Source organism: Conger conger, chromosome 13 (genome assembly GCF_963514075.1).
Source record: "Conger conger chromosome 13, fConCon1.1, whole genome shotgun sequence".
NCBI lineage: Eukaryota > Metazoa > Chordata > Actinopteri > Anguilliformes > Congridae > Conger > Conger conger.
The window spans coordinates 13,438,396-13,466,199 of record NC_083772.1 but is presented as its reverse complement, the minus strand read 5'-3'; the positions used below and the strand labels follow the sequence as shown (position 1 = coordinate 13,466,199).

Sequence of the window (27,804 nt, the reverse complement as noted above, 5' to 3'; positions counted from 1 at the left end):
AGGAGGAATGGAGAGAGGGAAGGAGGGATGCGCAAACGGGCGGAGGTAGAGGGATGAGGGATGGTCACGTATAGGAGGTGGAGAGTTGATGGAGAGATGGGGAAAATGGAGGAGGGATGAATGGAGGTCAAATAATTAGTATTGAATAGCCACGACCTTTCCTTCGCTCCATCTTTCCCTCTCTCTCTTTCCCTCGCCCACTACCCGCCCCTCCCTGCCTTGTGTCAGACCGACTGAATGTTACTGTGTCAGTGATTTTAGATGTCAGTGTGTCCAGAGGCAACAGACACTCTCAAAATCTCTCTTTCTCTCTTTCATTCTCTCTCTCCATCTCTCCCTCTCCCCCCTGGGCCACTTGGCAGCATATGGAGCAGTGATTGGAGTTGAATTGTTCATGCACCACCCCCCACCCCCCCCACCCCCCTCATCCAGCCCCGGGGTTTCCATGCTCCTGGGCCTGCTTGACGTTTCTCTTTTGTGTGTGTGTGTGTGTGTGTCTCTGTGTGTGTGTGTCTGTATTTGTGTGTGCGCGCATATCTTGTCTGTTTGTTTGTATGCAATTGTGCACTCAGGCAGACCAGGGCTGTAATGAGCACTCTTCTTAGTCACTGATAGGAAGTGCACTTGAGTACTGTGATGTCAGAAAGCACAGCCTGACCAGTACTGTGACATCACATAGCACATCTCTGCCACTTGAGTTTTGTGACCTCAGAAAGCACTGCCTAACCAGTACTGTGACATCAGAAAGCATGTCTCAGTCTGACCAGTACTGTGATATCACATGCACAACTCTTGAATATTATGACATCAGAAAGATAGCCTATCTTGTACTGTGACATCACAAAGCACGTAGCTTTACACATAAGCAAATAATTGCACTTTTTAATCGTGTTATGAACTAACTGGACATTTTAACCAATTTATTTAATTAGAATATTGCCAGATTGATAAATTTCTGGTCCGTTTTCCCACATTTGGATGTTCACAAGGAAATGTGAACATGGTGGCCATTCACATGTAGTCAAGAGCAGCAAAATCACGAGCCCTGTGCTCACTCTGCTGACCTACAGCGTGCAGTGGAGTCACACCAGCCTTTTGATATCATACAGAGCAGGACTGCATGACACAGAGGCACAGAGTCCTGTGTGCAGCACACTGTCACCAGACTGCAGCTCGGCTCCACACAGCACTAACACAGGCTGGCTCCACACAGCACTAACACAGGCTGGCTCCACACAGCACTAACACAGGCTGGTTCCACACACAACACTAACACAGGCTGGCCCCACACAGCACTAACACAGGCTGGCTCCACACACAACACTAACACAGGCTGGCTCCACACAGCACTAACACAGGCTGGCTCCACACACAACACTAACACAGGCTGGCTCCACACACAACACTAACACAGGCTGGCCCCACACAGCACTAACACAGGCTGGCTCCACACACAACACTAACACAGGCTGGCTCCACACAGCACTAACACAGGCTGGCTCCACACACAGCACTAACACAGGCTGGCCCCACACACAACACTAACACAGGCTGGCTCCACACACAGCATTAACACAGGCTGGCCCCACACACAACACTAACACAGGCTGGCTCCACACACAACATTAACACAGGCTGGCCCCACACACAGCATTAACACAGGCTGGCTCCACACACAGCACTAAAACAGGCTGGCCCCACACACAGCATTAACACAGGCTGGCTCCATGGAGTCCCCCCCCACCCCAGTGTCCCGTGCGGGGAGGTAAATACCCCCTGCCCCCTGTCTGGGAGCAGGTGCGGCCCCAGAGATTACCCCAGTGCCCAGATTAAAACACAATAATGATGATGGTGTATTTTTCTCTAAACCCCAGCTTACCCTGCATTCTCTCCCTCCAGCCCTCTCTCCCTCCCTCCCTCCCAGTGTCCAGATTGCAGCGTTATCTCTGTTATAATAACGATGATGATGATGATGATGATGATGATGATGGAAACAGTTGGTCTGTGGGTCAGGATTAACCGGGGGGCAGGGGGGAGGCTGTTTGCCCCCCACACGAGACAGGAGGCTGGGGTGGGGGGGGGGTGTGGGGTGAGGGGTGCGGGCGGTTGTCATAGAGGCACCCCCAATTCGGCTGGGAAGTTGATTCTATTCTGGCTTTAATGCAGTGGGTCACAGCCAAAGACCATTTCTTTCACCATACTGCACCCTCTGTGTGTTCATACTCCCGTTCACTTCAACATGCTCAACATTGCTCATATCACTAGCCGTAGCTCTTGTAACAAATGTTACATTCAGATTAGTTAAAAACTTAAAAATACATTTTAGAGGTTAATTTCACGTGATTTTCTGGTAGGGGCTGTTTGGCCTGGGACGGTTGGGTGGAGGAGAGTTAATTGTGTGAGGCTATTGACCCAGTCACTGTGAAATGGACATCTGGGGTTAATCTGTGGGAGGAGAGGCCTGTTAAAGAGTGTAAATACACTGGGAGTCAGGCGCTGACCACTGCGTCTGAACGAGCATATGTCACTGACACCCCCCCCACCCTCCCCGTTTCCATGGTGCTTACTCTAGAGAGCTTCTTAAATTAAGGGCTAAGGCTTGCAAAGCTGCAAACAACCCTACTCACTTTAACATGTATTTAAGTCTCCGACACACTCACACACACACTCATATACAGTACACGCACACGCACACACACGTACAAACACGCTCATATACAGTACACACAATGCACTCACGCTGAAACATACACATACAAACACACAGTTTATCTTTAACCAACATACACATGCACAGATCATTCTGCATTAATCACACACACATTATTACACACACGTACAGTATACATGCACTATTTCTCACTAACCCACCCATATGCACACATTCACATACAAAAGCAATTGAGTCACCCACACATTTGTTAATACCCATCTCATTTATTCATAGACACAAGTACACATGCTCTCTCTTGCTCTCTCTCTCTCTCTCTCTCTCTCTCTCGCACACAAGCACACACACAGACACACGCACGCACATACATTCACACATACATATTAGCAGAGACCCTTGGGTTGTTCAAGTCCAGACATGACAGATAGCTGCAGTCAGTATTACAGCGGGTATGATGATGAATCTGGTTGGCCTGGATAGTCTGTTCTCTACATTCTCACGTTCATACAAGAAAACCCTCGATCAGCTCCCTTTCATACACGGACACACAAAAAGTCACTCACGCATACAGTGCAGTACATACAAACGCACTCAGAGGCACTCGTTCGGTTCAGACGTCCGCGCTGCCTCTCCGCCGGAGCAGGCCAACGTGCAGGAAAGGCAGGCTGGGATAAAGTCCTCACCCAGACTGGCAGACACACAGGAAATCCTGGTGGGGCTTAAGCCAGATTTACCACTCTGGGAGACACTGGCACTGTACAAGAACAGACCTGGAGAAGGACAGTCAGGGGGGTTGTGGAGGTGGTGGCGGGGGGGTCTGGCCATGATGTAACCGACTCCTTCCTCCTTTCAGATCCGGGTCCTCCAGCGGGGATCAAGGCTGTCCCCTCCTCAGCCAGCAGTGTGGTGGTGTCCTGGCTACCCCCCCACAAGCCAAATGGTATCATCCGCAAGTACACCATCTACTGCTCTAGCCCCGGGTCCGGACAACCGGTAAGTGTGAGTAGAGGGGAGGGAATGGGATAACAACTTGGGGTGGGGGTGGGGGGGTTGGATTGGTGTCAGGCTTACAAGGACAGAAATATTTTAGCTTGATAGTTTACACACATTTCCATAAACTAGGCCTATACTATAATTTCTCCAAACTATAATCACAAAACATTGAATTATTTCAGTAAAACTTCTGAAATCTCTATCAAAACAATGTACTCTGCCCTCAAACTGATATTTTGCTTCCAAATCGCAGGCCCGAGCATCAGCTGAACAGAGCTTACTGAGATTTACTGTGCACAGGTGTGATAAAAAAGCCAGAAAATTACACCGTACTGGGGACAAGAACAAAACAAACTAAAGAATAAAGTGAGAAATCGTTCAGGTGTCCTGTGTGTCCATCAGGCCACAGAGCCTCATCTGCCTCACATGCAGATTTGTCCCTGGAGAAGCAGGGGGTGAACGCTGTGACCCAACGCTGTGTCCCCAAACGCCCCTTCTGCTGCGTGGAACAGGGTCACACATTCGGGGGGGGGGGGGTCGCGCACCGGCATTCTAAGAAAAAATAACTCCTCTGCTGTGATTAGGACAGGTGAACATTTAACATTACATTACTGGCATTTAGCAGACGCTCTTATCCAGAGCGACGTACAGTTGATTAGACTAAGCAGGAGACAATCCTCCCCTGGAGCAATGCAGGGTTAGGGGCCTTGCTCAAGGACCCAACGGCTGTGCGGATCTTATTGTGGCTACACCGGGATTAGAACCACCGACCTTGTGTGTCCCAGTCTTTTACCTTAACCACTACGCTACAGGCCGCCCCATGGAGGGAGATAAAGAGTTGAAAATGCTGGTTTTTATCCACACGGGTTGTGGAGCCAGAGTGGCCCTGGTAAAAAACGTCATCCCGAATGACACTGCGCGTGTGGGCTGCCCTGGCCTACCTCACGCTCAGCGCCCAGGCGGGGCCAGGGCGTGGTGGGACAGCCTCAGAGTGAGGGCCTGTGTCGTAGTGAGAGGGGGGGACCTGGTGAGGGAGGACTCCCTGGTGCTGACGGCAGCACAGGGAGAGAGAGACGGCACTTCTCCCCGTGACCGGGGGGCTGTCACGGCACGCTGGCCTACGATGTTCCTTATCTCCTCCGCCTTGTCAGAACGCACACGGACCCTTCAATAGAAGTGTGTGTGTGTGGAGCGGGGCTCAGATCTGGCTCAGACCTTCTCTCTGTGAGTGAAAGAGAACGGAGGCCTTTCCTGTCTTCAATCCGCTTCCTCCCAAAGTGCACTCCCGTTTGACCAAACTCCCGTTTGGAGTTTTTCCCCTGTCCCCGTCATCCTGGGCTTGCCTTGTGGCCGTTTAGGTCAGGGTGTACTGTGAAGCTGGACGGCCCTGGGTTCGAATCCCAGCATGTTCTCCCCGTGTCCATGTGGGTTTCCCCTGGGTACTCCAGTTTCCTCCCGCTGTCCAAAGACGTGCGGGTTAGGCTAATCGAAGGCTCTTAATCATAGCGGTGAGTAGCCCCTGGCTGTGAGTGAGTGATGTTGGTGCCCTGTGATTTATTGGCGATCTGTCGAGTGAACATTCATGCCTCTCGCCCAATGCATGCTGGGATAGGCTCCAACCACCCTGCGACCCTGACCAGGAACCAGTGGGTTGGATAATGGTTGGATGGTTGGAAGGATGGATAGATGCATTTGCCATAACAGTATCAGACATGCACTCAGTGAGCTCTTTATTAGGTAGACCTGTACAACAGCTTGTTAATGCAAATATTTAATCAGCCAATCATGTGGCAGCAACTAAATGCATAAAAACATGCAGGCATGGTCAAGAGGTTCAATTGTTTTTCAGACCTAATGTCAGAATGGGGAAGAAATGTGATCCAAGTTACTTTGACTGTGGAATGATTGTTGGTGCCAGACAGTGTGGTTTGAGTATTTTAGAAACTACTGATGTCCTGTGCATTTTCATGCACAACAGTCTCTGCAGAGATTGGTGCGAAAAACAAAAAACATCCAGTGAGCAGCAGTTCTGCGGGAAAAACCACGTTGTTAATGAGAGAGGTCAGAAGAGAATGGCCAGACTGGTCAAAGCAGACAGTGATGCAAATAATCACACATTACAACAGTGGTATGCAGAAGAGCATCTCTGAACACACAACGTGTCAAACCTCTGAGTGGATAGGCTACAGCAGCAGAAGACCAATAAGTAAAAAAAAAATAGTCTAATAAATACCTAATAAAGTGCTTAGTGAGTGTATATCTTCACCAGTGAATTTAGTGGAGAACAATAGCCTTTTTAAATGGCTGCAAAGGGCCTTTGACAGAGATTGAACCCTCAAAGCACCTTTAGATTTATCAGGTACTTACAGTACGACTGCTGCCATGCATTGGTGAGAGTACACGTTGCTCAAATAGTGTTTTAACTTACGATATACAGTCTTTTCTTTCACATAATGGACGCACGGCTCTTTTCCTCTCAAAGGGAACATGGCATTTGCTTTTTCCCCAGCTCAGATGTTGTCTCGGCTTTTATGCGTGCTGAAGGTCTGATTGCTGGTTGAATAGCTGAAACTGCTGCCATTTGCCCTGTAAGGTTGAGTGTGTTCTTATGATAGCTGAAGTTTTGTATTTTTCATGCAAACACGTGAGATTCCTTTCCGGAAGATTGTGCCTAATGAGGACAATTGTGTGACAATTGTATGTTCTAGAAAAGGGCAAAATGAGACAGAAATTTCTGTGAAAACACAAAGAAATTGTCATTCTTTTTGAGCGTTAACCTTTTGCTCATTGGGTTAATCGCGAGACCAAGCAAACAACTGACAATAGCAATTGTGTGTGTGTGTGTGTGTGTGTGTGTGCGCGTGTGTGTGTGTGTGTGTCTGTGTGCATATGTGTGTGTCTGTGTGTGTCTCTGTGTGTTTGTGTGTGCGTGTGTGTGTGCATATGTGTCTGTGTGTATGTGTGTGTGTGTGTGTGTGTGTGTGCATGTGTGTGTGTGTGTATGGGTGTGTGTGTGTGCGTGTCTGTGTGTCTGTGTGTCTATGTGTATGTGTGTGTGTGCTTGTGTGTGTGTGTCTGTGCGTGTGCGTGTGTGTGTGTCTGTGTGTATATGTGTGTGTGCCTGTGTGCGTGTGTGTGTTACATATTCGAGTGTCTCTGTGTATCTCGGTGTGTGTGCAGTGTGAAAGTGTTTGTGTGCTTCATACGGATGTTCATGTTCATGTATATGTTAATACGGGTGTGTAGCGTGAGTGTGTATAGTATGTGTGTATGTGTGTGTAGAGTCTATGTATGTGTGAGTGTGTGTAAGAGAGTGTGTTTATATGTGCGAGTGTGAGAGAGTGTATGTATGTGTATATATGTGTATGTGTGTGTGTGTGAGTGCATATCTGTGAGTGTGTGTGTGTGTGTGTGTGAGTACATATCTGTGAGTGTGAGAGAGTGTATGTATGTGTATGTATGAGTATGTGTGTGTGTGTGTGTGAGTGCATATCTGTGAGTGTGAGAGAGTGTATGTATGTGTATATATGTGTATGTGTGTGTGTGTGTGTGTGAGTGCATATCTGTGAGTGTGAGAGAGTGTATGTATGTGTATGTATGTGTGTGAGTGTGTGTGTGTGTGTGTGTGTCTGTGAGTGCATATCTGTGAGTGTGCTGCTGTCAGCTCATTTCCTGCCCTCCCAGATGAACAGATGAGGTTGTCCTAGCAACGTGATGAGACGCAGATATGCAAATGAGCTGGGGGGAGAGAGAGAGGAGGCTCACACACACACAGCACTGCAGCATCTCATTTTCACACACACACACACACACACACACACACGCACGCACACACGCACACATACACACTACAAACAGTGCATCTCCAGGACCACACACACGCAGACGCAGGCACTCACGCACACAGATGCACACACAAAAACCTACCATGTGCCACGCGCACACACACACACACACGCACACAAACACAACCGTGTACTCCAAACACACGCATAGACACACAAACACACCGACTCCCTCATTCACAAATCAGTCTCTCTCTCCCTCTCTCGCCCGCGCAACCCGCGAGCAGAGCAGGGGATGATTACCATGTAAATGAGAGAGAACGCAGGGAGGGAGGGAGGGGAGGGGAGGAGGGGGGTCAGACACAGAGCGGGGAGTGCTTTTGTTCCTCTTTTCATTATCTCCTGCTATCGCTCCCCGGATCACCGCTATCTCCACGCCGGAGGAATATTTTAATATCCGTTACACCGCCACACACTCCGCCTCCTACACCCATCACCACCCGCGTGGAGGGAGGGAGGGAGCGAGGGAGCGAGGAAGCTGCCAGGGAAGAGGAAGGGAAGGGCTAGGGATGGCCGGGAATAGTGGAAGACTGGGGGAGCGTGGTGGAAGGGATGAAGGGATGAAGGAGAGAGGAGGGTAATATGGGAGGATGAGGGATGGGTTCGTGTCGTGATATTTGCGGAGAGATCGAGGGATTGAGAGGCGGAGAACAGAGACGGGGGGGGGGGGGGAGAGAGAGAGGAGACCACGAGAGGAATTAAAGGGGTGATAATGAGAGAGGGAGAATGAGGCCAGGTGTGAGAGGAAAAGGGAGGGGATGAATGCTGGAGGAGGGGGTGGTGGGGGAGAGGGTGAATGGCTCAGAATGGATGGATGGGTAATGGAGAGGTAGAACAGAGGGCCAGGAGTGCTTCTCTGCAGCTGACCGGAGATGGAGGCTGCCCAACACCTCAATCACTCCCACTGACAGTAATGTGTGTGTGTATTTGTGTGTGCGTGTGTGTGTGCGTGTATGCATGTATGCATATGTATGTGTGTATGCGTGTGTGTGTGCTTGTGTGGGTCTGTATGAGTGTGTGTGTGTTTGTGTGTCTTTATATGTGTGTATGCATGTATGCATATATGCATATGTTTGTTTGTCTTTATATGTGTGTGTGCATGTATGCATATATGCATATGTGTGTGTGTTTGTGTGTCTTTATGTGTGTGTGTATGTTTGTGTTTCTCTGTGTGTGCTTGTGTGTGGCTGTACGAGTGTTTGTATGCATATATGCATATGTGTGAGTGTGTGTGTGTGCATGTATGCATATATCTGTGTGTGTGTGTGTGTGTGTGTGTGTGTGTGTGTGTGTGTGAGTGTGTGAGTGTGTGAGTGTGTGTGTGTGTGTGTGTGTGTGTGAGTGTGTGAGTGTGTGTGAGTGTGTGTGTGAGTGTGTGTGAGTGTGTGTGTGTGTGTGTGCATGTATGCATATATCTGTGTGTGTGTGTGTGAGTGTGTGTGTGTGTGTGTGTGTGTGTGTGTGTGAGTGTGTGAGTGTGTGAGTGTGTGAGTGTGTGAGTGTGTGTGTGTGAGTGTGTGAGTGTGTGTGTGTGTGAGTGTGTGAGTGTGTGAGTGTGTGAGTGTGTGAGTGTGTGAGTGTGTGTGTGTGAGTGTGTGAGTGTGTGTATGAGTGTGTGTGAGTGTGTGTGTGTGTGTGCATGTATGCATATATCTGTGTGTGTGTGTGTGTGAGTGTGAGTGTGAGTGTGAGTGTGAGTGTGAGTGTGAGTGTGAGTGTGAGTGTGAGTGTGAGTGTGTGAGTGTGTGAGTGTGTGAGTGTGTGAGTGTGTGAGTGTGTGTGTGAGTGTGAGTGTGTGAGTGAGTGTGTGTGTGTGTGTGTGTGTGCTCATGCTCGTCTCCCAGCGCTGCAGTGGGAGCAGAGGAGATGAGAGCCGCAGTGACAGCTCTGGGGGCCGGGGGGCAGTGTTGAGTCACAGAGGCACCAGGAGATGCGCCTCCGCCCGTGTCCCAGGCGTGGGGGGGGTCAGGAGCCCCCGGCTCCGTCTCTAATGGAGAGGGAGAGGCGTAAGACTGACTGGGGGGGGAGAGCGGGGCGGGCGCTGACGGGAATGCGTCTGGACGCCGGGCGCACGGTCGGGTTAAAGAGAGCGCGATTACAGCAGTCACGCGTCGTGCGATCGCTCCGTCAGCGTGTCAGTCAAACAGCCACTCTAGAACCCGCAGCAGGTCTTCGCTGTGCTTGGCTGTCTGCGATATCTTTCGTTTGGAGATGAGTCCGTCTGCGGGGGTCGCCTCTACGCCCCCCGTCTCTGATGTCCGTCTTCCTCTGACCCCATGTCGCTCTCTGCCCCCCTGCCTTCTCTCTGAGCTGTTCCTCTCCTTGTGATTCCTTTGGGAAGAAAACAAAATGTGGTTCTCTGGTACTTAAAGAAGCACTGATAAAATACGCGCGGCGTGTGATTATGGGGAGCAAAGTTCGCTTCTCAAACGGTCTCCAGCATTTGGAGTAGTCAGTGGACACTAAAGGAGGGAAATTACATTTCAAATGTTCATTGAATTTTGAGCCACAAGAAAGCCCTCTCCAACCAACCATCAATAATAATGCATTTTATTTATCTTTCATTAACCTGCTTTAGAGTGTGATAAACAAGAACGCAGTAATTAGAAGTGACGGGCGAAGTTCTGAGATTAAGACCCACAATATTTGTAGGTTAAGAACAGAACAGAGGTAAAAATATAGGCTGTTGTTAAAAGGTCACTGTTAAAGTGAGTTCACTAGGCTGATTTAAAGGCCCCGATGGAGAAAGAAGCCTTTACCGGATCTGGGAGATCATTGGAGAAGTGCAGACAAGGAATTGATGGATGTCCCAGGACTGTTCACGGAGCGGGGAGGCTCGGGCCCCCATCGTGCGAGACCTGGGCTCCCGTTCCGGGAACGTGGAGCGGCGTGGAGTCGTTCCAGAGGGATCGTAGACAGAGATTAAATCAGACAGATGAATGGGGCCGGCGCTATTTAAATCCTATAACACAAGAGGGGAGTCTTAAAATCAATCCTGGGACAAACAGGTAGCCGATGCGAACGGGTCGCGGTGGAGGCGATGCGCGTGTTTTCGGGGATTAATTGCGACACTGGCGGCACTGTTCTTAGGCTGCAGTTTGTTTAGTGAGTCCTCCGGTAAACCACAAGGGGGGCGCATTGGTGTAGTCGAGCCAGGAGAAGATACAGGTACGAGGGAGTTCCTCTGTCTGATGGGCCTCAAACTGGCAGTGTGCTTCACGGTCAGGGAGAATGGCAAATGGACTGCATTTATATACCGCGTTTATCCAACAAGCTTGACAATTGATGCCTCTCATTCTCCCAATCGCACACACTCAGAGCAATGTTCTGCCATGCAGGGCTCCAACCAGCTCGTCTGGAGCTATTGGGGGTTTAGTTGTCTTGCTCAGGGACTCTGCGAGGTCCAGATGACCGCTGTTACCTCCTGAGCTAATGTCGACCTGAGAATGACCCAAGAAGTATGGGCCAACGAGTTCGATATGGTCAGTGAGGAACAGGGAAGTGTCGAATTTCACACCCAGGTCTGTTACAACGGAGGGGAGAGGGTGATTATCTGATCATTTTACATTTTAGTCATTTGGCAGACGCTTTTAATCCAAAGCGATTTACAAGTGCATAGGTTCTACCATAAGTCAAAGCATCACATCCAGAAACTAGCAAAATACACATGAAATGCTGTTCTAAACATAGTTGTCATCATAAGTGCATTTTTTTTTTTTTTTTTTTGGGGGGGAGGGGGGGTTAGACAAGGATAGGGATATCAGAAAGGAGGGGCAGGGGAAATCAGGAGGGAGGACTAAGGTAGAGTTTGAAAAGTGATCACCAGATCGCTGAGGGTGATTATCTGATCGGTGACATCAGGAGTAACGCCGCTATGCCCCTCCCCCTCAGGCGCCCAGCGAGTACGAGGCCAATCCGGAGCTGCTGTTCTACCGCATCACGCACCTGAACCGCGGCCAGCAGTACCTCATCTGGGCCGCCGCCGTCACCACCGCCGGCCGCGGGAACATCAGCGAGAAGGTGACCGTGGAGCCTGCTGGGAAGGGTGAGTCTGAGTCGGTCCTCCGGGAGGCGAGGAAGGCCGGGTCCAAATCGGCGCACGCTTGCCTGCTATTGAGTACACGAGTTGTGTATGGAGTTGTGTACTGTTCTGCGTACTCAATAGTAGACAAGTGTGCTGACTCGGACACAGGCCGAGCCTCATTGTTTGCCTTTCTCTCTCTCTCTCTCTTCTATCCATTTCTATGTCTCTCTCTCAAATCCGAATATGCTTCATCGACATTAACTCATATAGCTAAAGTACTACCAAAGCAATCATTTTCATAGAATGTGAATCAACAGTAAGCCCATCAAACTCCTAATAAGTATACTTTCTTTTTTGAAGTGTTACTCTTATTCATTTTTCTGTTATCTGTAGTTTTTCACGCTTTACTCTTTTGTTTCTTTTGTGTTTCTCTCCATTACATTACATTACAGCTATTTAGCTGACGCTGTTATCCTAAGCAGCTTATCGCAACTTACTCACAGGGGTTAAGGGCCTCACTCAAGGGCCCAGCAGCTGCTCTGATTTCACTGTGGCCACACAGGGGCTGGAAGGTCCCAGTCGTGCACCTTAGGCCCTGAGTTTGGGTGAAGGGCTTTTGGAGCCTCTCTCTGGCTCTCTTTGTCTCTCCCATGCCCTCCCTGTGCTCACGATCTGTCACTGCTCTGCTGACGGACAGCTGGGTCTGCGGTTAATTACGCCGTGACGAGGAGGGGACAGCCAATGAACTGCCTGCCTGGGAGGGGGAGGGGCAGAGCGACAGAGGGTGACAGAGCCAATACTCAACACATTCGGTGGGGTGGGGGTGCGGGGTGTTAATCGATAGCTTGTTCATTACACTGACAGGAGGAAATAGAGTGTATGAGCCAGAGAGGGGGGGAGAGAGCGAGACTCAGTATCTCTCTCTCTCTGTCTGTCTCTCTCCCCTTCTCTTTTTCAAGCTAATAACAAGCTGTGAGCTGTTCCACTCTGTATTATACTCAGGAAATGCAAGGAATTAAGACGTCAAGATGTGTGTGTGTATGTGTGTGGTATGTCTGTGTTAGAGAGAGAGAGAGAGAAGAATGTGTAAATATGATAAAAATGCCTGTATAGTTTGTGGATGCAGTAAGTGCTTGCCTGTACAGTGTGTGTGTGTGTGTGTGTGTGTGTGTCCGTGTGCGTGTGCGTGTGTGAGCTCCAGTAATTGGAAACAACTGACGAATGGCCATTCATTATAATCATCAGACAGGATGACAGAAGGTGTCAGAGAAACGGCGGTGTTTGCACGGGGCCCTGAAGACCTCAAACTCATAAAAAGAACTGCCTCTCGCCTCGTTCCCCCGCGCACTTTCACATACGGGAGCGGATTTGTAGTCTCGCCCGTCATATTCCTTAAGAAATGATGAGGTGACGAGGTAGAGGCAGGAACCCTGGGGGTGTTCAGGCCCGGGCTCTGTGGGGACTGTGTTCTGTGGGTAAACGATGGGCCGAGACGGACCAAAAGGCCTATCCATGTCGTTATGTATTCCTGTGTTCTCACGGAGTATTCTGGGGAAATGTCCCGGCCTTCTGCCATCACACCGAAGCAGCTGCTCCTGGCCTGGGCGTAGATAAGCACTCGGAGTTGATTTCCCCTCGCCGAACAGCCTTGTGGGATAGGCCAGCGTGTGGTGAGAGTCAACCCAGGTCCTGGGTTTCGGCTGGTTTTTGTTGTTGCCCGGCACTTAATTGGTCCATTAAAGCAGTTAATTACAGAGTTAACTCACCTCGTCTGGTTTCTTGAGTCCTAAGTGGCTGTTGTATTCAAGGTGAAAACAAAAAGCAGCGCACCCTGCTGCTCTCCAGGGCCCGGGGTTGGCCCCTCCTGCCGGAGAGCCTCATTGGTGGATATGTGCGCATCACAGGGCTTCTGCTCTTGCTTTATTTCCTCGTTCCAAGCTCCACCCATTGGTGAAGGCGAGGAAAGGAAGTGAGGACGGAGACATTGAGAAAGTGTGAATTAGGAGAATATATCCGAGTATGTCCTAAGGATATTTTTATATCCTTTGTTCCTTCAAATATCAGTATGAAGCCACGTCAGTTGCAGATGCATGGGCACACGGGGAGCCACAAGTCGATCACACATTCTGTGAAAAGAAAACTTCAGTAAAGCATGCGCTCGTGTTTCCTTGCTCACAAATTCTTCAGGAGCCTCCTAGCTCCTTCAAGTACAACATAGCACAGGCTGGAACGTCCCTAAAGACGGGTGACCTGAAATGAGCCCCTCACCCTCTCTGTCCAGCCCCTGCTAAGATCCTGTCGTTCGGGGGCACGGTGACCACGCCCTGGATGAAGGAGGTGCGCCTGCCCTGCAGCTCGGTGGGAGAGCCCACGCCCACCATCAAGTGGACCAAAGACAGGTCAGGACCGACACCCCTTCATCTGCATATCCCCTCCCTTTTTCCATCTCTGCCTGTGTCATAATCTCACACCCTCTCACTATCATTTATGTATGTAGTGCTTTTATCCCAAGCGTTTTACAATGACTGCCTCTCATTCACACACACACACACACACACACACACACACACACACACATACACTCACCCACTACGGCGAAAGGCTGGCATGCAAGGCACCATCTGCTCAGAACCCCATGTGGGGTTAGGTGTCTTGCTCAGGGACTCTTTGACACACCCTGGGCAGGGGGATCGAACAGGCAACTCTCCGACTGCCAGACGGCTGCTCTTACCTCCTGAACTAGTCGCCCTGAGTACAGAGCCATGTGTGCGCGCACTGCATTCTGGGATATGATGCACACAACAGTTTAACGTTTAGCGGAGGCTCTTATCCGGAGAGACAGCCTACATTCTTCCGCACACGAGCCATCCATGCAGCTGGCTATCTACCAAAGCAATTCAGGTTAAGTGCCGCGTTCTGTGGCACAATGGCAGTGTCCCACCTGGGAATCAAACCTGCAGCATCTTCCTTACAAGCCCAGCTCCCTCACATTATACCCCACTCCCCCCTTAACACTGAGATTATGATGATCATATATTGATTATATGATGAACAGCGGTTCACACCAGAAATGATTATATCCTCTTTCAGCATCCCTCGCTCCTTTTGTCCTCTCTCTCTCTCTCTCTCTCTCTCCGCTCAATCTTGCGCTCCCGCGGAACCCGACCAATCGCGCGCCGGGGTCGAGGCGCTGTAATGAAGCCGTGATGTCAAAGCAGAGGCCATCGTTCTCATGCTAAAGAGCAGGGGAGTGAATGGATTGAGAGGGACTGCACATCCACAAACTCTCAGCCCTGCTGTCAGTCGCTCTTCTGCCTGCGCTTTCTCCTCTTGTCCCTTTCGTTCTTCTCCTGCATTACTCCTCTCTCCGCTCCGCTCTCTCCTTCCGCCTTTTCATTCCCCTCTCATTGTGCTGTAGGTGCTGGTTTGTCATTTTTTAAAAAGAAAGTATCTCACGAGCTCTTTCTGTGTGTGGGCGTACGTGCCTGTGTTTGTGTTTGTGTGTGTGTGCCCGTGTGCTTGTGTGTGTGTGCGTGTGTGTGTGTATGCATGTGTGTGTTTGTGTGTGTGTGTGTGTGTGTGTGTGTGTGTGTCTGTACATCACAGTGAGGACTCAGCCATCCCAGTGACACTGGATGGTCACCGGCTGATCCTGGCCAATGGCACGCTGGTGCTGCGCTCTGTGAAAGCAGAGGACTCTGGGTACTACACCTGCACTGCCACCAACACCCTGGGGTTTGACACCATCATTGTGAACCTGCTGGTGCAAGGTAGGGAGCATGGCATTGTGGGACCTCACTCAGCCTGCATTCCGACGGCATTTCCTCAAATAAAGACAAATCAATATCAGAGGGCCCACAGAAAATACGACATACACTTAAAATGGAAATACTATTGGCTACACTCTTTTAGAAATCACCCTGTTTGAAACAAACAATGAGGTAGATGAGAAAATGGATATAGAATGGTGCCTGCCTCCATTCTTGTAAGTAATTGATTCTTGCAATTGATTCTTGTAAATAATTGATTGTTTATAACAGACCGTGGTCAAAAATACGTAACTATCTTGGATTCAAACACTTTTTTTTACACTTAATGAGCTTGTCTGGTGTATTGGAATCGAGGAAACCCTGCCTTCTGGTCCTCTTGGTTGGCTCAATTGCACTAGGCAAGATCAATCAAGCACAGACAAGTATTTGAATCCGAAACAATTACGCATTTGGCCCAGGAATGTTTGGTAATTATGATTCTTTACATGGCTTTTGTTTGCTATAAGTGAGCGGTCTATCAGTGGTTCTCATGAGAACGGTGTCGTTGGAAGGTTCTTGCAGTCGCAGAGATAGTTAGGCTCGGTGATTGAGAGTCTGCCCCTCTCCTCCTCCCGCAGTGCCCCCGGATCAGCCACGCCTCACCGTCTCCACCACCTCCACCTCCTCCATCACCCTGGCCTGGATCCCCGGAGACAACGGGGGCAGCTCCATCAGAGGTAGAGTCCACTGCTCTGCACCGGCACACTGCCCTACAGCTGCCTACATTTGGGAAATTTGATCCTTGAATAACAAAAATGAACCTCCACTGTCACTTTATTTCTGAGAGTGTATCGAGCAGCTTGTGTATCAGTTAGTCTGTTCATTTCTTGGTACATTTCTCTGCATGTCTGCCTGTCTGTCTCTCTGTCTGACTGACTACACCTGTCTCTGCAACTCTTTGTCTGGTTTTCTGTATCTATCTCCAGGTATGTCCCTGTACCTGTCTGTCTGTCTGTCTGTCCGTTTCTCTCTGTCTCTGTCTGCTTTGCCTGTTTCCAGTTCCCCCGGGTCAGTCTCTCTCCCGCCCGTCAGGGCTGTGGTCTCTTTCATGTTTGCTGAGCGCCTGCTCATAATTATCTCGCAACAATAGAAGTGGAGTTCACTCTCACCTCCCCATCTGTTTACTAGACAACAGCTCAAACCCTTTCCGCATTTTAAACTCTGCTCTAAATTATTGTGGGCGATGCCAGCCAGACAAAATCTGTCCGGCCCACCAGTCAGCTCGCTTTGAAACTCTTCTGAAACGGAAAGAGTTTTGCCGCCTCTCAGCAATTTCCCGAAATCTGGGTGCAGCAGCCGCTGACAGCAGCGCGCTACTGTACGCCATATTGTGTGGATATTTACATATGTGTCCAGTCAGCGTCTTTGCAAACGTGTCTAAGTAGCATATGCAGCAGGGAACAAATCTTAATTTCCGCATTGAGATAAGTGCGTGACTTCTTGCTGGCTCAACGTGAGCGGTAGTCTTTGAAGTGCATCAGCGCCCTCTGGTGGCGAGGAGATAGAGAAGCATGGGATAATGCTGTGGCAGATGCACAAGATGACTGCTTGTCATTTTACGGTTTTAAAGTTCCAGAGCATTCGCCGGCCACTTGTAATGGATCAGGTTTAACAATCATTCAGAGTATTGTGCTGCAGTACATGTGTGGTTTTACACACCATATGCAGTCTTCAGGATGTATGCTCTGAAAATGGTATAACCTTTCATAAATGAGATTCATTGTTCCTGCCAAATATAATGGAAAACAACCACATACAGTGCAGCACACACATATAAAACAACCATGAAAGCAGTAGTGCATTTGTGTAAAGAGACATAATGTAAAGTAATACTGGGTGATTGTAAAATGTACTTTCCTTAGAGAGGGTGTGGCTATAGAGGTGTACTTCCCTTAGAGAGGGGGAGGCTATAGAGGTGTACTTCCTTTAGAGAGGGGGAGGCTATAGAGGTGTACTTCCCTTAGAGAGGGGGAGGCTATAGAGGTGTACTTCCTTTAGAGAGGGGGAGGCTATAGATGTGTACTTCCCTTAGAGAGGGTGTGGCTATAGAGGTGTACTTCCTTTAGAGAGGGGGAGGCTATAGATGTGTACTTCAGTGCGAGGGGGTGTGGCTGTGGGACCTTAGAGGGAGTAATAGTGGGTGTAATAGTGGGAGTGCTCTGGCCAATGGGAGGGTTTGACAGTGGTTGTGGGAGTGCTCTGGCCAATGGGAGGGAGTGACAGTGGGAGTGCTCTGGCCAATGGGAGGGTGTGATTACATTACATTACATTATTGCCATTTGGCAGACGCTCTTATCCAGAGTGACATACAGTTGATTAGACTAAGCAGGAGACAATCCTCCCCTGGAGCAATGCAGGGTTAGGGGCCATGGGAGGGTGTGACGTGGTGGGAGTGCTCTGGCCAATGGGAGGTTGTGACAGTGACAGTGAGAGTGCTCTGGCCAATGGGAGGGCGTGACAGTGACAGTGGGAGTTCTCTGGCCAATGGGAGGGCGTGACGTGGTGGTGTGTGTGCCGTCCCCAGGCTTCGTGCTGCAGTACTCAGTGGACAACACGGAGGAGTGGAGGGACGTGTTCATCAGCTCCAGCGAGCGCTCCTTCAAGCTGGACAACCTGCGCTGCGGCACCTGGTACAAGGTCAAGCTGGCGGCCAAGAACAGCGTGGGGGCGGGCCGCATCAGCGAGATCATCGAGGCCAAGACCCACGGCCGCGGTGAGGGACCCGCCCACTCACACACACTGACAACACAGACACGCTAACGTTCAGATACTGACATTCTGCCCACAGACAGAGGCAAACATACGTTCAAACACACTGGTACTATAGTCACACACTCATACACACTGGTACTATAGTCACGCACTCAAACGCACTGGTACTATAGTCACACACTCAAACGCACTGGTACTATAGTCCAGACATCTGGCACTCAAGTCCAAATCCAGCCCTGATTATCTTTATTCTGGGTAATAAACAATTAGAGCTATTGATTGGCCAGACTGTTTTTACACCTGACTTCCAGTTAAAGGTGGAAAACCAGCAGTTTTGGCCCACAAGGACCATAATGTTTTGATCCCTGTTACACTATAGTCATAAACACTCTGGTACTATAGTCACACTAATACTGATCTTTTTTTTTCTGAACAAATGACTTCAAACCCTGACATTTCCACTGACGTAATAGTCTTGTGGCCCAAGAGTTGATATACCCTGATTGGTCTTTCAAACTGCTAACCAGATTAACCTGATAATTATGATTTGAATCCTGATAATGAAATACTGCATTCTCTGGACTGTTGTAATGTCATAACTGATGTAAGAATATGCCCAGAACAGGGGTCAAAGTGGAGTATTGATTTAGTGGAGTGCGGAGCTACCCGGCGTGCAGTTGCAGGGGTGTGACCGCAGGTGGCACTGTTTCCCCCCCGCAGAGCCCCAGTTTAACAAGGACCAGCCGCTCTTCACGCACATCAACTCCACCCACGCCCGGCTCAACCTGCAGGGCTGGGCCAGCGGCGGCTGCCCCATCACGGCCGTGCTGCTGGAGTTCCGGCCCAAGGGCACCTGGGCGTGGCAGAACCTGCGCACCAACGCCTCGGCCGACGTGTTCCTGGCCGAGCTGCGCGAGGCCACCTGGTACGAGCTGAAGATGAAGGCCTGCAACAGCGCCGGCTGTGGGAACCAGAGCTCCCAGTTCGCCACGCTGGACTACGACGGGAGTGAGTGCCCCCCGCGGAGGGGAAGGGCTGGGCATTACAGTACATTACAGTTATTTAGCTGACTCTTTTTATCCAAAACGACTTGCAGTTGGGGCGGCACGGATGGTGCAGTGGTAGCACTGCCGCCTCACAGCAAGGAGGTCCTGGGTTCGAATCCCCGTCGGCCGGGGCCTCTCTGTGTGGAGTTTGTATGTTCTCCCCGTGTCTGCGTGGGTTTCCTCCGGGTACTCCGGTTTCCTCCCACAGTCCAAAGACATGCAGGTTAGGCTGATTGGAGAGTCTAAGTTGTCCACAGGTATGAGTGTGTGAGTGAATGGTGTGTGTGCCCTGCGATGGACTGGCGACCTGTCCAGGGTGTATTCCTGCCTTTCGCTCAATGTATGCTGGGATAGGCTCCAGCCCCCCTGCCACCCTGTTCAGGATAAGCGGGTTCAGATAATGGATAGATGGATGGACTTACAGTTGATTAAACCACACAGGGGACAATCCCCCCTGGAGCAATGTGGGGTTAAAGGCCTTGCTCAAGGGCTCAACAGCTGATCAACAACTCATCTAATTTTGGCCACTCTGAGGCTTGAACCACCAACCTTTCAGGTCTCAGTCAAGCACCTTAGCCGCTAGATTGCCCCGAGAGGCCACGCAGACAGGGTGGGGCAGGTCAAGTCCAGTAAAGGTTAAGTAATAGTGACACCTGTGAGAGTGAAAGTTTGGTGGCCCTGGTGTTCAGTATGGTTCTGGTTTTACTGAGGCCCAAGAGCTAAACACAGTGTTCCTTATTGACATGGGATAGTTGTTCATTTATTGCTTTTTGTAGTAAAAAGTCTATATTGTGTAGTCACAACATTTATATGTGCTATTCTCTGGCTCGCTCTGTTCCTGCTGCAGGTACCATCCCGCCCATAAAGTCTGCACGGGGCGAGGGGGACGACGTGAAGAAGCTCTTCACCATCGCCTGCCCCGTCATCCTGGTCACCCTCGGCCTGGCCCTGCTCTTCATCATCCGCAAGAAGCGCAAGGAGAAGAGGCTGAAACGGCTGAGGGGTGAGGAAGAGGAGGGAGAGAGGGGCGGAGGAGAGAGAGTGGGAGAGAGGGACGGAGGAGAGAGTGGGAGAGAGGGACAGAGGAGAGAGAGACAGAGGGGGAGAGAGAGAGGGAAAGAGGGACGGAGGAGAGAGAGACAGAGGGGGAGAGAGAGAGAGAGAGGGAGAGAGGGATGGAGGAGAGAGAGACAGAGAGGGAGAGAGAGAGGGAGAGAGGGATGGAGGAGAGAGAGACAGAGAGGGAGAGAGAGAGGGAGAGAGGGATGGAGGAGAGAGAGAGGGAGAGTGGGACAGAGGAGAGAGAGAGGGAGAGAGGGACAGAGGAGAGAGAGACAGAGGGAGAGAGAGAATAAGAGTGGAGAGGTGGAAGGGTACGTGAGGAGAGGTGGAAGGTGGAAAGAGAGGGGTTTGTGAGGTGTGTGGCTGACCCTCTAACCGGGTGTACGGACCCCCCCTGTGTGAGCTGGGGTTTGATCCCCCGCCATGATGCCACATAGAAGAAGAAGAAGAAGAAGATAATACTTTGCTGAACCCTGTGGGGCAATTCTTCCTCTGCAATTGACTCATCCTAGTTGCTTGGCGGCAGTGGGCAGGCTTAGTGCGGTGCCCAGGGAGCAATGTGGGGATGAGAGCCTTGCTCAAGGGCCCAATAGCTGGATCTTCTCATTGCTACCCTGGGGCTTGAACCAACCTGCCAACCTTTGGGGTCGCAGTCATGTAGCTTAGCCACTACGCTACTGGTTGCTGCTACGCTCTTTGCTCCCTAACTGTCTGAATGATGCAAAATAAGGGAAAAAACAGAGGAGGTACAGAAACCAGAATATGATGCAGGGAAAGCAGGAAGGAGAAGGAGGAGAGGGCAGAGTGTAACATTAGAGGAAAAGAAAGAACTGGAGGTAAAGAGATGAGAGAAGGTAAAGGGGTAGGGGGTTAAAAAGGACGTGGGGCCTTTGTCTTTGTTCCTGAATGTTCTCTTTGTGTCTCCGCAGATGCCAAGAGCTTGGCGGAGATGCTCATCAGGTAAGGCCTGTGGTTTGGCAGACGGGGTTACTGCGGATGAACACGACGCAGTCATTTCACAGCTCTGTCTGGGTGTGCATGGCTGACACTTTCAAAAACCTGCGCTGTTCTCTTTCTGTCTCTGTCTCTCACTCCTGTGACTCCTGTCACGCTCCCCTGCTTCCCTTTCTATCCTCTCTCTATCTCTCTCTCCCCCTCTCTCTGAATTTAATTCCGATTGCTCCATTGGCATGCAGTGCGTGTGCTGAACATGTTGTTAAAGCACTAATAACTGACAACAACGAATCCTCCTCTCTGTCTCTTTTGATTTCCTGTTCTGATAGTTATCTCACCTATGCATAGTATTTAGTATGTGTATTGCATTACCGTATTTGTTACACAACGTGTGTGTTGGCTGGTTTTGTTTGGGCCTTCCCAGTGTGTATGTGTGTGTGTGTGTGTGTGTGTGAGAGAGAGAGAGAGAGAGAGAGAGAGATGGGGGTGCGGTTGTAAAGGCAGTGGAAATACTCTGTCTCTGTCTTCCTTGTGTCCCGGAGCAGTAAGAACAATCGGAGTTTCGACACCCCTGTGAAGGGCCCCCCCGCGGGCCCCCGGCTCCATATCGACATCCCCCGCGTCCAGCTGCTCATCGAGGACAAGGAGGGCATCAAGCAGCTCGGTCAGTGGCTGGGGAGGGGGGTGTGTGTGTGTGTGTGTGTATGTGTGCATGTGTCTGTGTGTGTGTGTGTGTATGTGTGTATGTGTGTATGTGTGTGTGTGTGTGTGTGTGTGTGTGTGTGTGTGTGTGAGAATGTGGCTGTGTGTTTGTGTGTGTGTGTGTGTGTGTGTGTGTGTGTGAGAATGTGAGAATGTGGCTGTGTGTTTGTGTGTGTGTGTGAGTGTATGTGTGCAGGTGTGTGTGTGTGTGTATGTATGTATGGGGGTGTGTGTGTGTATGTGTATGTGTATGTGTGTGTGTGAGTGTGAGTGTGAGTGTTTGTGTGTGTGTGCGTCTGTGCATTTGTGCGTGAGTGAGTGTGTGTGCGTCAAAGTAATTGAGATCACATTTTTTCCCCATTCTGATGGTTGATGTGAACTGAAGCTCCTGACCGTATCTCTGTGATTGTGTGTATTGCACTGATGCCACACAATTGGCTGATTAGATCATCGCAAGAATGCGGAGGAGTACATGTGTAATAAAGCGCTCAGTGAACGTACACGTGAGCCTCTAAAAACATTGCTATTATCGATGTTGATTTCAATGCTCGGTTCTTTAGCTGTGTGGCATGTTGCCCCGGTGATCGGACCCCAAACCGCAGTCTGAAAAGGCTCTCACTTTCCCCTTGAACAGGTGAAGACAAGGCCACCATCCCCGTGACAGACACAGAGTTCAGCCAATCGGTGAACCCGCAGAGCTTCTGTACGGGCGTGTCCGTGCACCACCCCGCCCTCATCCAGAACACCGGCCCCCTGATTGACATGTCCGACATACGCCCAGGGACCAGTGAGTGTGCTCAAGCTCCGTACTGATGAACTGAAAACCTAACGCAAGCTGACGTCTGACACGTTTTATTATCGCATACATTCACCGCCAAAGGGTGATTAATGTATTGACCTGGACAGATTTAATGTTGCTTAAAACAAGGTAGCAACAGTGTTCATTTGGAGCGTACATGTCAAACATAGACTTTCCGGGAATATTTTAACTGCATTATGCACATTGTTTGAATTTTAATAAATTACATAAAACTATGGAAGCTCCTATTCTACATAATATTGACAGTGAATTTTGTTATTTAACATGTAATAAGCTTACTTCGAACCTAAATGAGTGCATTCCCAAGACCTTTATAAAGTATCTATAACATCCTAACAACCACAATATAACATCTTTATAAAGCATTTGTAAGCATGTACGCAGGAATTTTGGTCAGAGCTCATCTTAATTCAATTGAGATCATGTATTTAAACCTTACATACGATACGGTGATGTCATCCTCCATATGGCGTTGGTTTGCTTATAATGACTTATACGATAAGGACAGTGTGTAATGTTGGCTTAACGGCTATACACACTTTTTCAGGTAGTTTCAAAACATGTTGGTATGGATCAGTGTTCTTGTTGATTGATTGTAAGCAGAACTGTAGTAGTATAGTGAAAAGGTTCACATTACATTATACTGTAGGCATTTGGCAGATGCTTTTATCAAGAGCGCCGTACAAAAAAATACATACCCATAAGCAGGGACAATGCTGAAAGGACGGGGGGGTACAATTACAAATGTTAGGAAAACCACAAAGATAAGGACTTGGGCCTTGTAGGTTAGGTTTACACACGTATTAAAACCTATTAGTAATTTAGTAATTGGTGTTTCTGAATGGGAAAGTAGAGGGACTTTACTATGTTCCACGGTAGACTGACCCATCCTCCCTCCCCGCAGACCCGGTGTCCAGGAAGACGGTGAAGTCGGCGCACAGCACGCGGAACCGCTACTCCAGCCAGTGGACGCTCACCAAGTGCCAGGCCTCCACCCCCGCCCGCACCCTGACCTCCGACTGGCGCACCGTGGGCTCCCAGCACGGCATCACCGTCACCGAGAGCGACAGCTACAGCGCCAGCCTGTCGCAGGACACCGGTGAGCCCCTGAGTCCCGTGCTCACACCACCAGAATCAAACGCCGCGTTCAACGCCGTGTGACTATACACGGGAAGAACAGGCTACATTGTGTACTCACTTGTGAAGCCAGAAATATTGGGTTCAGCCCAAATATTAAGAAACTAACCCGGCTAACTCCTGCTAGCCATGTAGCCAGCTCTGCCTGGGCTCTGTGTTGCTAGTCGAGTAGGCTAAATCGTTCTGCTTCACACACAGCTGTAATGTGACTGGACACTCAAATTAGCTCTTTTCTACTGACACTCTATTGCAGAAAATAAAAAAATACATAGAAAAATATCTAAGAGGGAATTTACATTAAAAATCTTGGGCGCCTAAGTATATTGCACAGTAGTGCACATCGAGCTAACGCCACACGTGTATCTCGTAGCGACCACATCATCCCCCCCTCCCTCTCTCTCTCTCTCTCTCCTCAGACAAGGGGCGGAACAGCATGGTGTCGACGGAGAGCGCCTCCTCCACCTACGAGGAGCTGGCGCGGGCCTACGAGCACGCCAAGCTGGAGGAGCACCTGCAGCACGCCAAGTTCGAGATCACCGAGTGCTTCATCTCCGACAGCTCCTCCGACCAGATGACCACGGGCACCAACGACAACGCCGACAGCATGACCTCCATGAGCACGCCCTCGGAGCCCGGCATCTGCCGCTTCACCGCCTCGCCGCCCAAGCCCCAGGACTACGACCGCGGCAAGAACGTGGCCGTGCCCATCCCGCACCGCGCCAACAAGAGTGAGCGCTCCTCCGCCCCCCATTTACACCCGTCAGGTCTCAGGTCGGCCAATGGGTCTTCACGGGCTTTCGGTCTGAGCCAATCAGTGGCCCTCTGGAGTTTGGTGCCTCCTGTGGCTTCCTGTCTGTTCTGCCACAAGTTGCAGGTGGTCAGGGTTGTAGTCCAGGGTCTGCTGTAAACCTTTTGACAGATGTTATGCCTGGTTTTACAGAGACCAGGCTGACACAAAAAATGTGTCAACTTTTTGGTGGTAAAACCCTCCTGCTGATCCATGGGAATACATACATGTAGTATGTTATTAAACAAAATTGACAATGATAAGAATTGATCAATCAGCGGGGGTAAAATATTTCAGTTGATTATTGGATCCAGGTCCAGCTCATACAATGATGCTAAGATGAGCTCTGAACAGCTGAGGGCGGTTCTTCCATTCGGTACCATAGCCAAAACTGACACTGGTCTGGTGCCCATTATGACCGATCACTTTTGAGTCATGACAGTCCCTGGTCTCAGTGCCAAATGGAGATATGTTCCGCTATAAGCCCCTTCCTCTACCCCTCCCAGGCCTGTCATGAGCGGTATTCTCTCACACCCCTGACCCTCTTGGGCGGTCAGAAGCATCAATTGTACAGCGCTTTTGATAAAGGCGCTATATAAATGCCAACCATTTACCATTTACCATGTACCCTACTCTTTCTCCTTGCCGTAGGCGACTACTGCAACCTGCCGCTGTACATGAAGTCGGACCCTTTTTTCCGGAAGCAGTCGGACCTGCACGACCCGTGTCCGGTGGTGCCGCCGCGCGAGGCGTCCATCCGCAGCCTGGCGGCCCGGGCGTACCACACGCAGTCGCGGCACCTGACTCTGGACCCGGGCAAGCAGGGCCTGACGCTGGGGCACGCCGGGCTGGGGGCCGGGGCGGGCGGGGCCTCGGGAACAGCCACGCTGCCCCAGAGGACCCTCACCATGCCCGGCCCGGCTTCCCAGAGCGCGGCCGGCGCGGCCGCCTCCGCCGTGGCCAGCGCCTCGTCCTCCGCCGTCTCCGGGGCGACGGGGGGCGGGGCGGGCGCGGGCGGGAACCCCGCCGCCGCCGCCGCCGCCGCCAAAGTGGGCGGCTCCAGGGACTCACTGCTGGAGAGCAGCTCCTCCGGCCTGGGCAGACTGCAGAAGCAAGGCGCCGGGGCCTACTCCAAGTCCTACACGCTGGTGTAGAGGGAGGTGGGCTCCTACACGCTGGTGTAGGGGGGAGGTGGCCTCCTACATGCTGGTGTAGGGGGGAGGTGGCCTCCTACACGCTGGTGTAGGGGGGAGGTGGCCTCCTACACGCTGGTGTAGGGGGGAGGTGGCCTCCTACACGCTGGTGTAGGGAGGAGGTGGGCTCCTACTCGCTGGTGGAGGGAGTGCTGGGCCCAGCGTGCAGACTAGGGGACAGGAGCACAGAGCAGAGTGCCCGCCGACCGGGCACCGACTGAGCACAGAGGCTCCTTCATCTCTCTCTCTCTCTCTCTCTCTCTGTCTGTCCTTCTTTCTCTCTTTCTCTGTCTCTCTCTCCACCCTCCACACATGCCAAACCCCGTATCATTTCCCCGGCCACTGTCCTTCCCTTCTTCACCACTCACCTCTCTTATCTATCCCTTTCTCACTCACTCTCTGTCTCTCTCTCTCACATACTCTGTCTATTTCTCTTTCCTCTTGACACCTTGCAAACTTATGCACAAAACACTTTCCTCATGCACTTGTTTCTCAAATTCAGAAGTTAGGAAATATAAAGCATAAGAGATGTATAGTTTCACATAAAGCTGTCTCGGTGTTTTAGGCTGTGGAAAGTGTCCCTTTTTATGTCTCTTAACAGTGAGCGTTTTTGGGTTTTTTTCTAAAAGAGAAGAGAAGAACAATGCATGGTTGCGGAAAGTGCTTATGCATAACTGGCCTTGGTGTCCCTCCCTGGCCTGGTCCAGCGAGCCTCAGCGTGTTTCTCACGCTTCTCGGATACACCCCGCTCAAGACTGTGCTCTGAGCCACCATGGTTTTTTTGGGGTTTTTTTTTTTTAGTCTGTGGAAATTTTTTTTTTTTTTCATGCAATTGATGACACAGAATATAGTATTGCTGACTTTTATAACAAACAACAAAAAAAAAAGAGAAAAAAAAATGTCTGGAATTATCTTTATGGAGGACAAGTCGGAATGTTTTTTTCCGAGGTTTTTTTTGTTTTTTTTTTTGTTCTTTCGATTATATTATTTTTTAAAATATAAACTCATGTGCACTAAAAAGAGTGATCGGAACCTTAGAACTGTGGCAAGCCTGTGCGTGTGTGTGTGTGTGTGTGTGCGTGCATGTGTGTGCGTGTGCGTGTGTGTGCGTGTGTGTGTGCGTGCATGCGTGTGCGTGCGTGTGTATGTATGTGTGTGTGTATATGTGTAAATATATATATGTATACATGTGGCCAACACGCATCGAAAGACCCTTTCGATCGGTTTATGGTTCTTATGTCCTGGCGGGTCGGCTCTTTGAGAGAAGCGAGCCATTGGCGTCCATTTTGAGACCTTCCTCTGAGAAGCTTTTTCTTCATGGAGTCAGGTCTCCGTTGGAGAGGACCACCACTGTTCCCTTTGCCTGTTCGTCAGCTTCCCCCTCCGGCTTTCATCCGTTTGCGTCTGCCGATCCTCCAGTCCACGAGGGCGTCATGCCGTGTCGTCTTCTCTCTGGATCCAATCAAACAATCTGGGGTGGGAAGGAGGGAGCGTGTGGAAGGAGGGGGGATAACTGTGTACCATTCTTTTCTGAGATGGAAGGAGGGAGCAGGGTGCCGCAAGACGGAGCCCGTTTTGGCTCTTGCCTCTTTGTCTCCCTCTCGCCCCCCCCCTCGAGCCGGGACGCAATGCTTTGCGTTCGTCCGTACTCTGCCCTCCCCCTCCCTCCACCCGTTCATCCCTCCATCTCCACCTCCTTTACTGTGACTGCCTCACAGCCTCTCTCCCGCACGTAGACGGACAGAACGGAGGAGGAGGAGGAGGAGGAGGGAGAGAGAGAAAGAGAGGGATCAGCCTGTTCCGCTTTAATTTCGGGTCTTCATTTGCTTCCTTTCCGTTTGCGTTCGTCTTTTCCTCTGTCTGTGTTTGCGTTTCCCGCAGGCCTCACTAACCCGAGGCTCATCCTCAGAACCACCAGCTTCAGCTTCTGCTGTGGGAGGGGCGGGGTTTGGGGTTTGGGGTTTGGGGTGGGGGTTTGGGGTGGGGGGTGGGGGGGCTACAGACGCTGATGGTTTCAGTACAGAGGGAGTTGGTGTTTTGATTTTTGTT

General features: G+C 50.5%; 1 protein-coding gene across 1 annotated transcript in view; it reads left to right on the top strand.

The window, feature by feature from the left end:
* The window catches only part of dscaml1 (Down syndrome cell adhesion molecule like 1), an 85,978-nt gene extending 60,262 nt beyond the window's left edge, over positions 1 to 25,716 (top strand). Inside the window, exons 20-33 of the mRNA XM_061216341.1 lie at positions 3,525 to 3,664; positions 11,401 to 11,554; positions 13,815 to 13,932; positions 15,140 to 15,303; positions 15,921 to 16,019; positions 17,867 to 18,055; positions 18,775 to 19,062; positions 19,948 to 20,103; positions 21,092 to 21,122; positions 21,662 to 21,780; positions 22,453 to 22,605; positions 23,543 to 23,737; positions 24,192 to 24,503; positions 25,214 to 25,716. Coding sequence (XP_061072325.1) covers positions 3,525 to 3,664; positions 11,401 to 11,554; positions 13,815 to 13,932; positions 15,140 to 15,303; positions 15,921 to 16,019; positions 17,867 to 18,055; positions 18,775 to 19,062; positions 19,948 to 20,103; positions 21,092 to 21,122; positions 21,662 to 21,780; positions 22,453 to 22,605; positions 23,543 to 23,737; positions 24,192 to 24,503; positions 25,214 to 25,716 — 2,621 coding nt within the window. The remainder of the gene's footprint in view (positions 1 to 3,524; positions 3,665 to 11,400; positions 11,555 to 13,814; positions 13,933 to 15,139; positions 15,304 to 15,920; positions 16,020 to 17,866; positions 18,056 to 18,774; positions 19,063 to 19,947; positions 20,104 to 21,091; positions 21,123 to 21,661; positions 21,781 to 22,452; positions 22,606 to 23,542; positions 23,738 to 24,191; positions 24,504 to 25,213) is intronic.
* Positions 25,717 to 27,804: the final 2,088 nt, after the last annotated feature.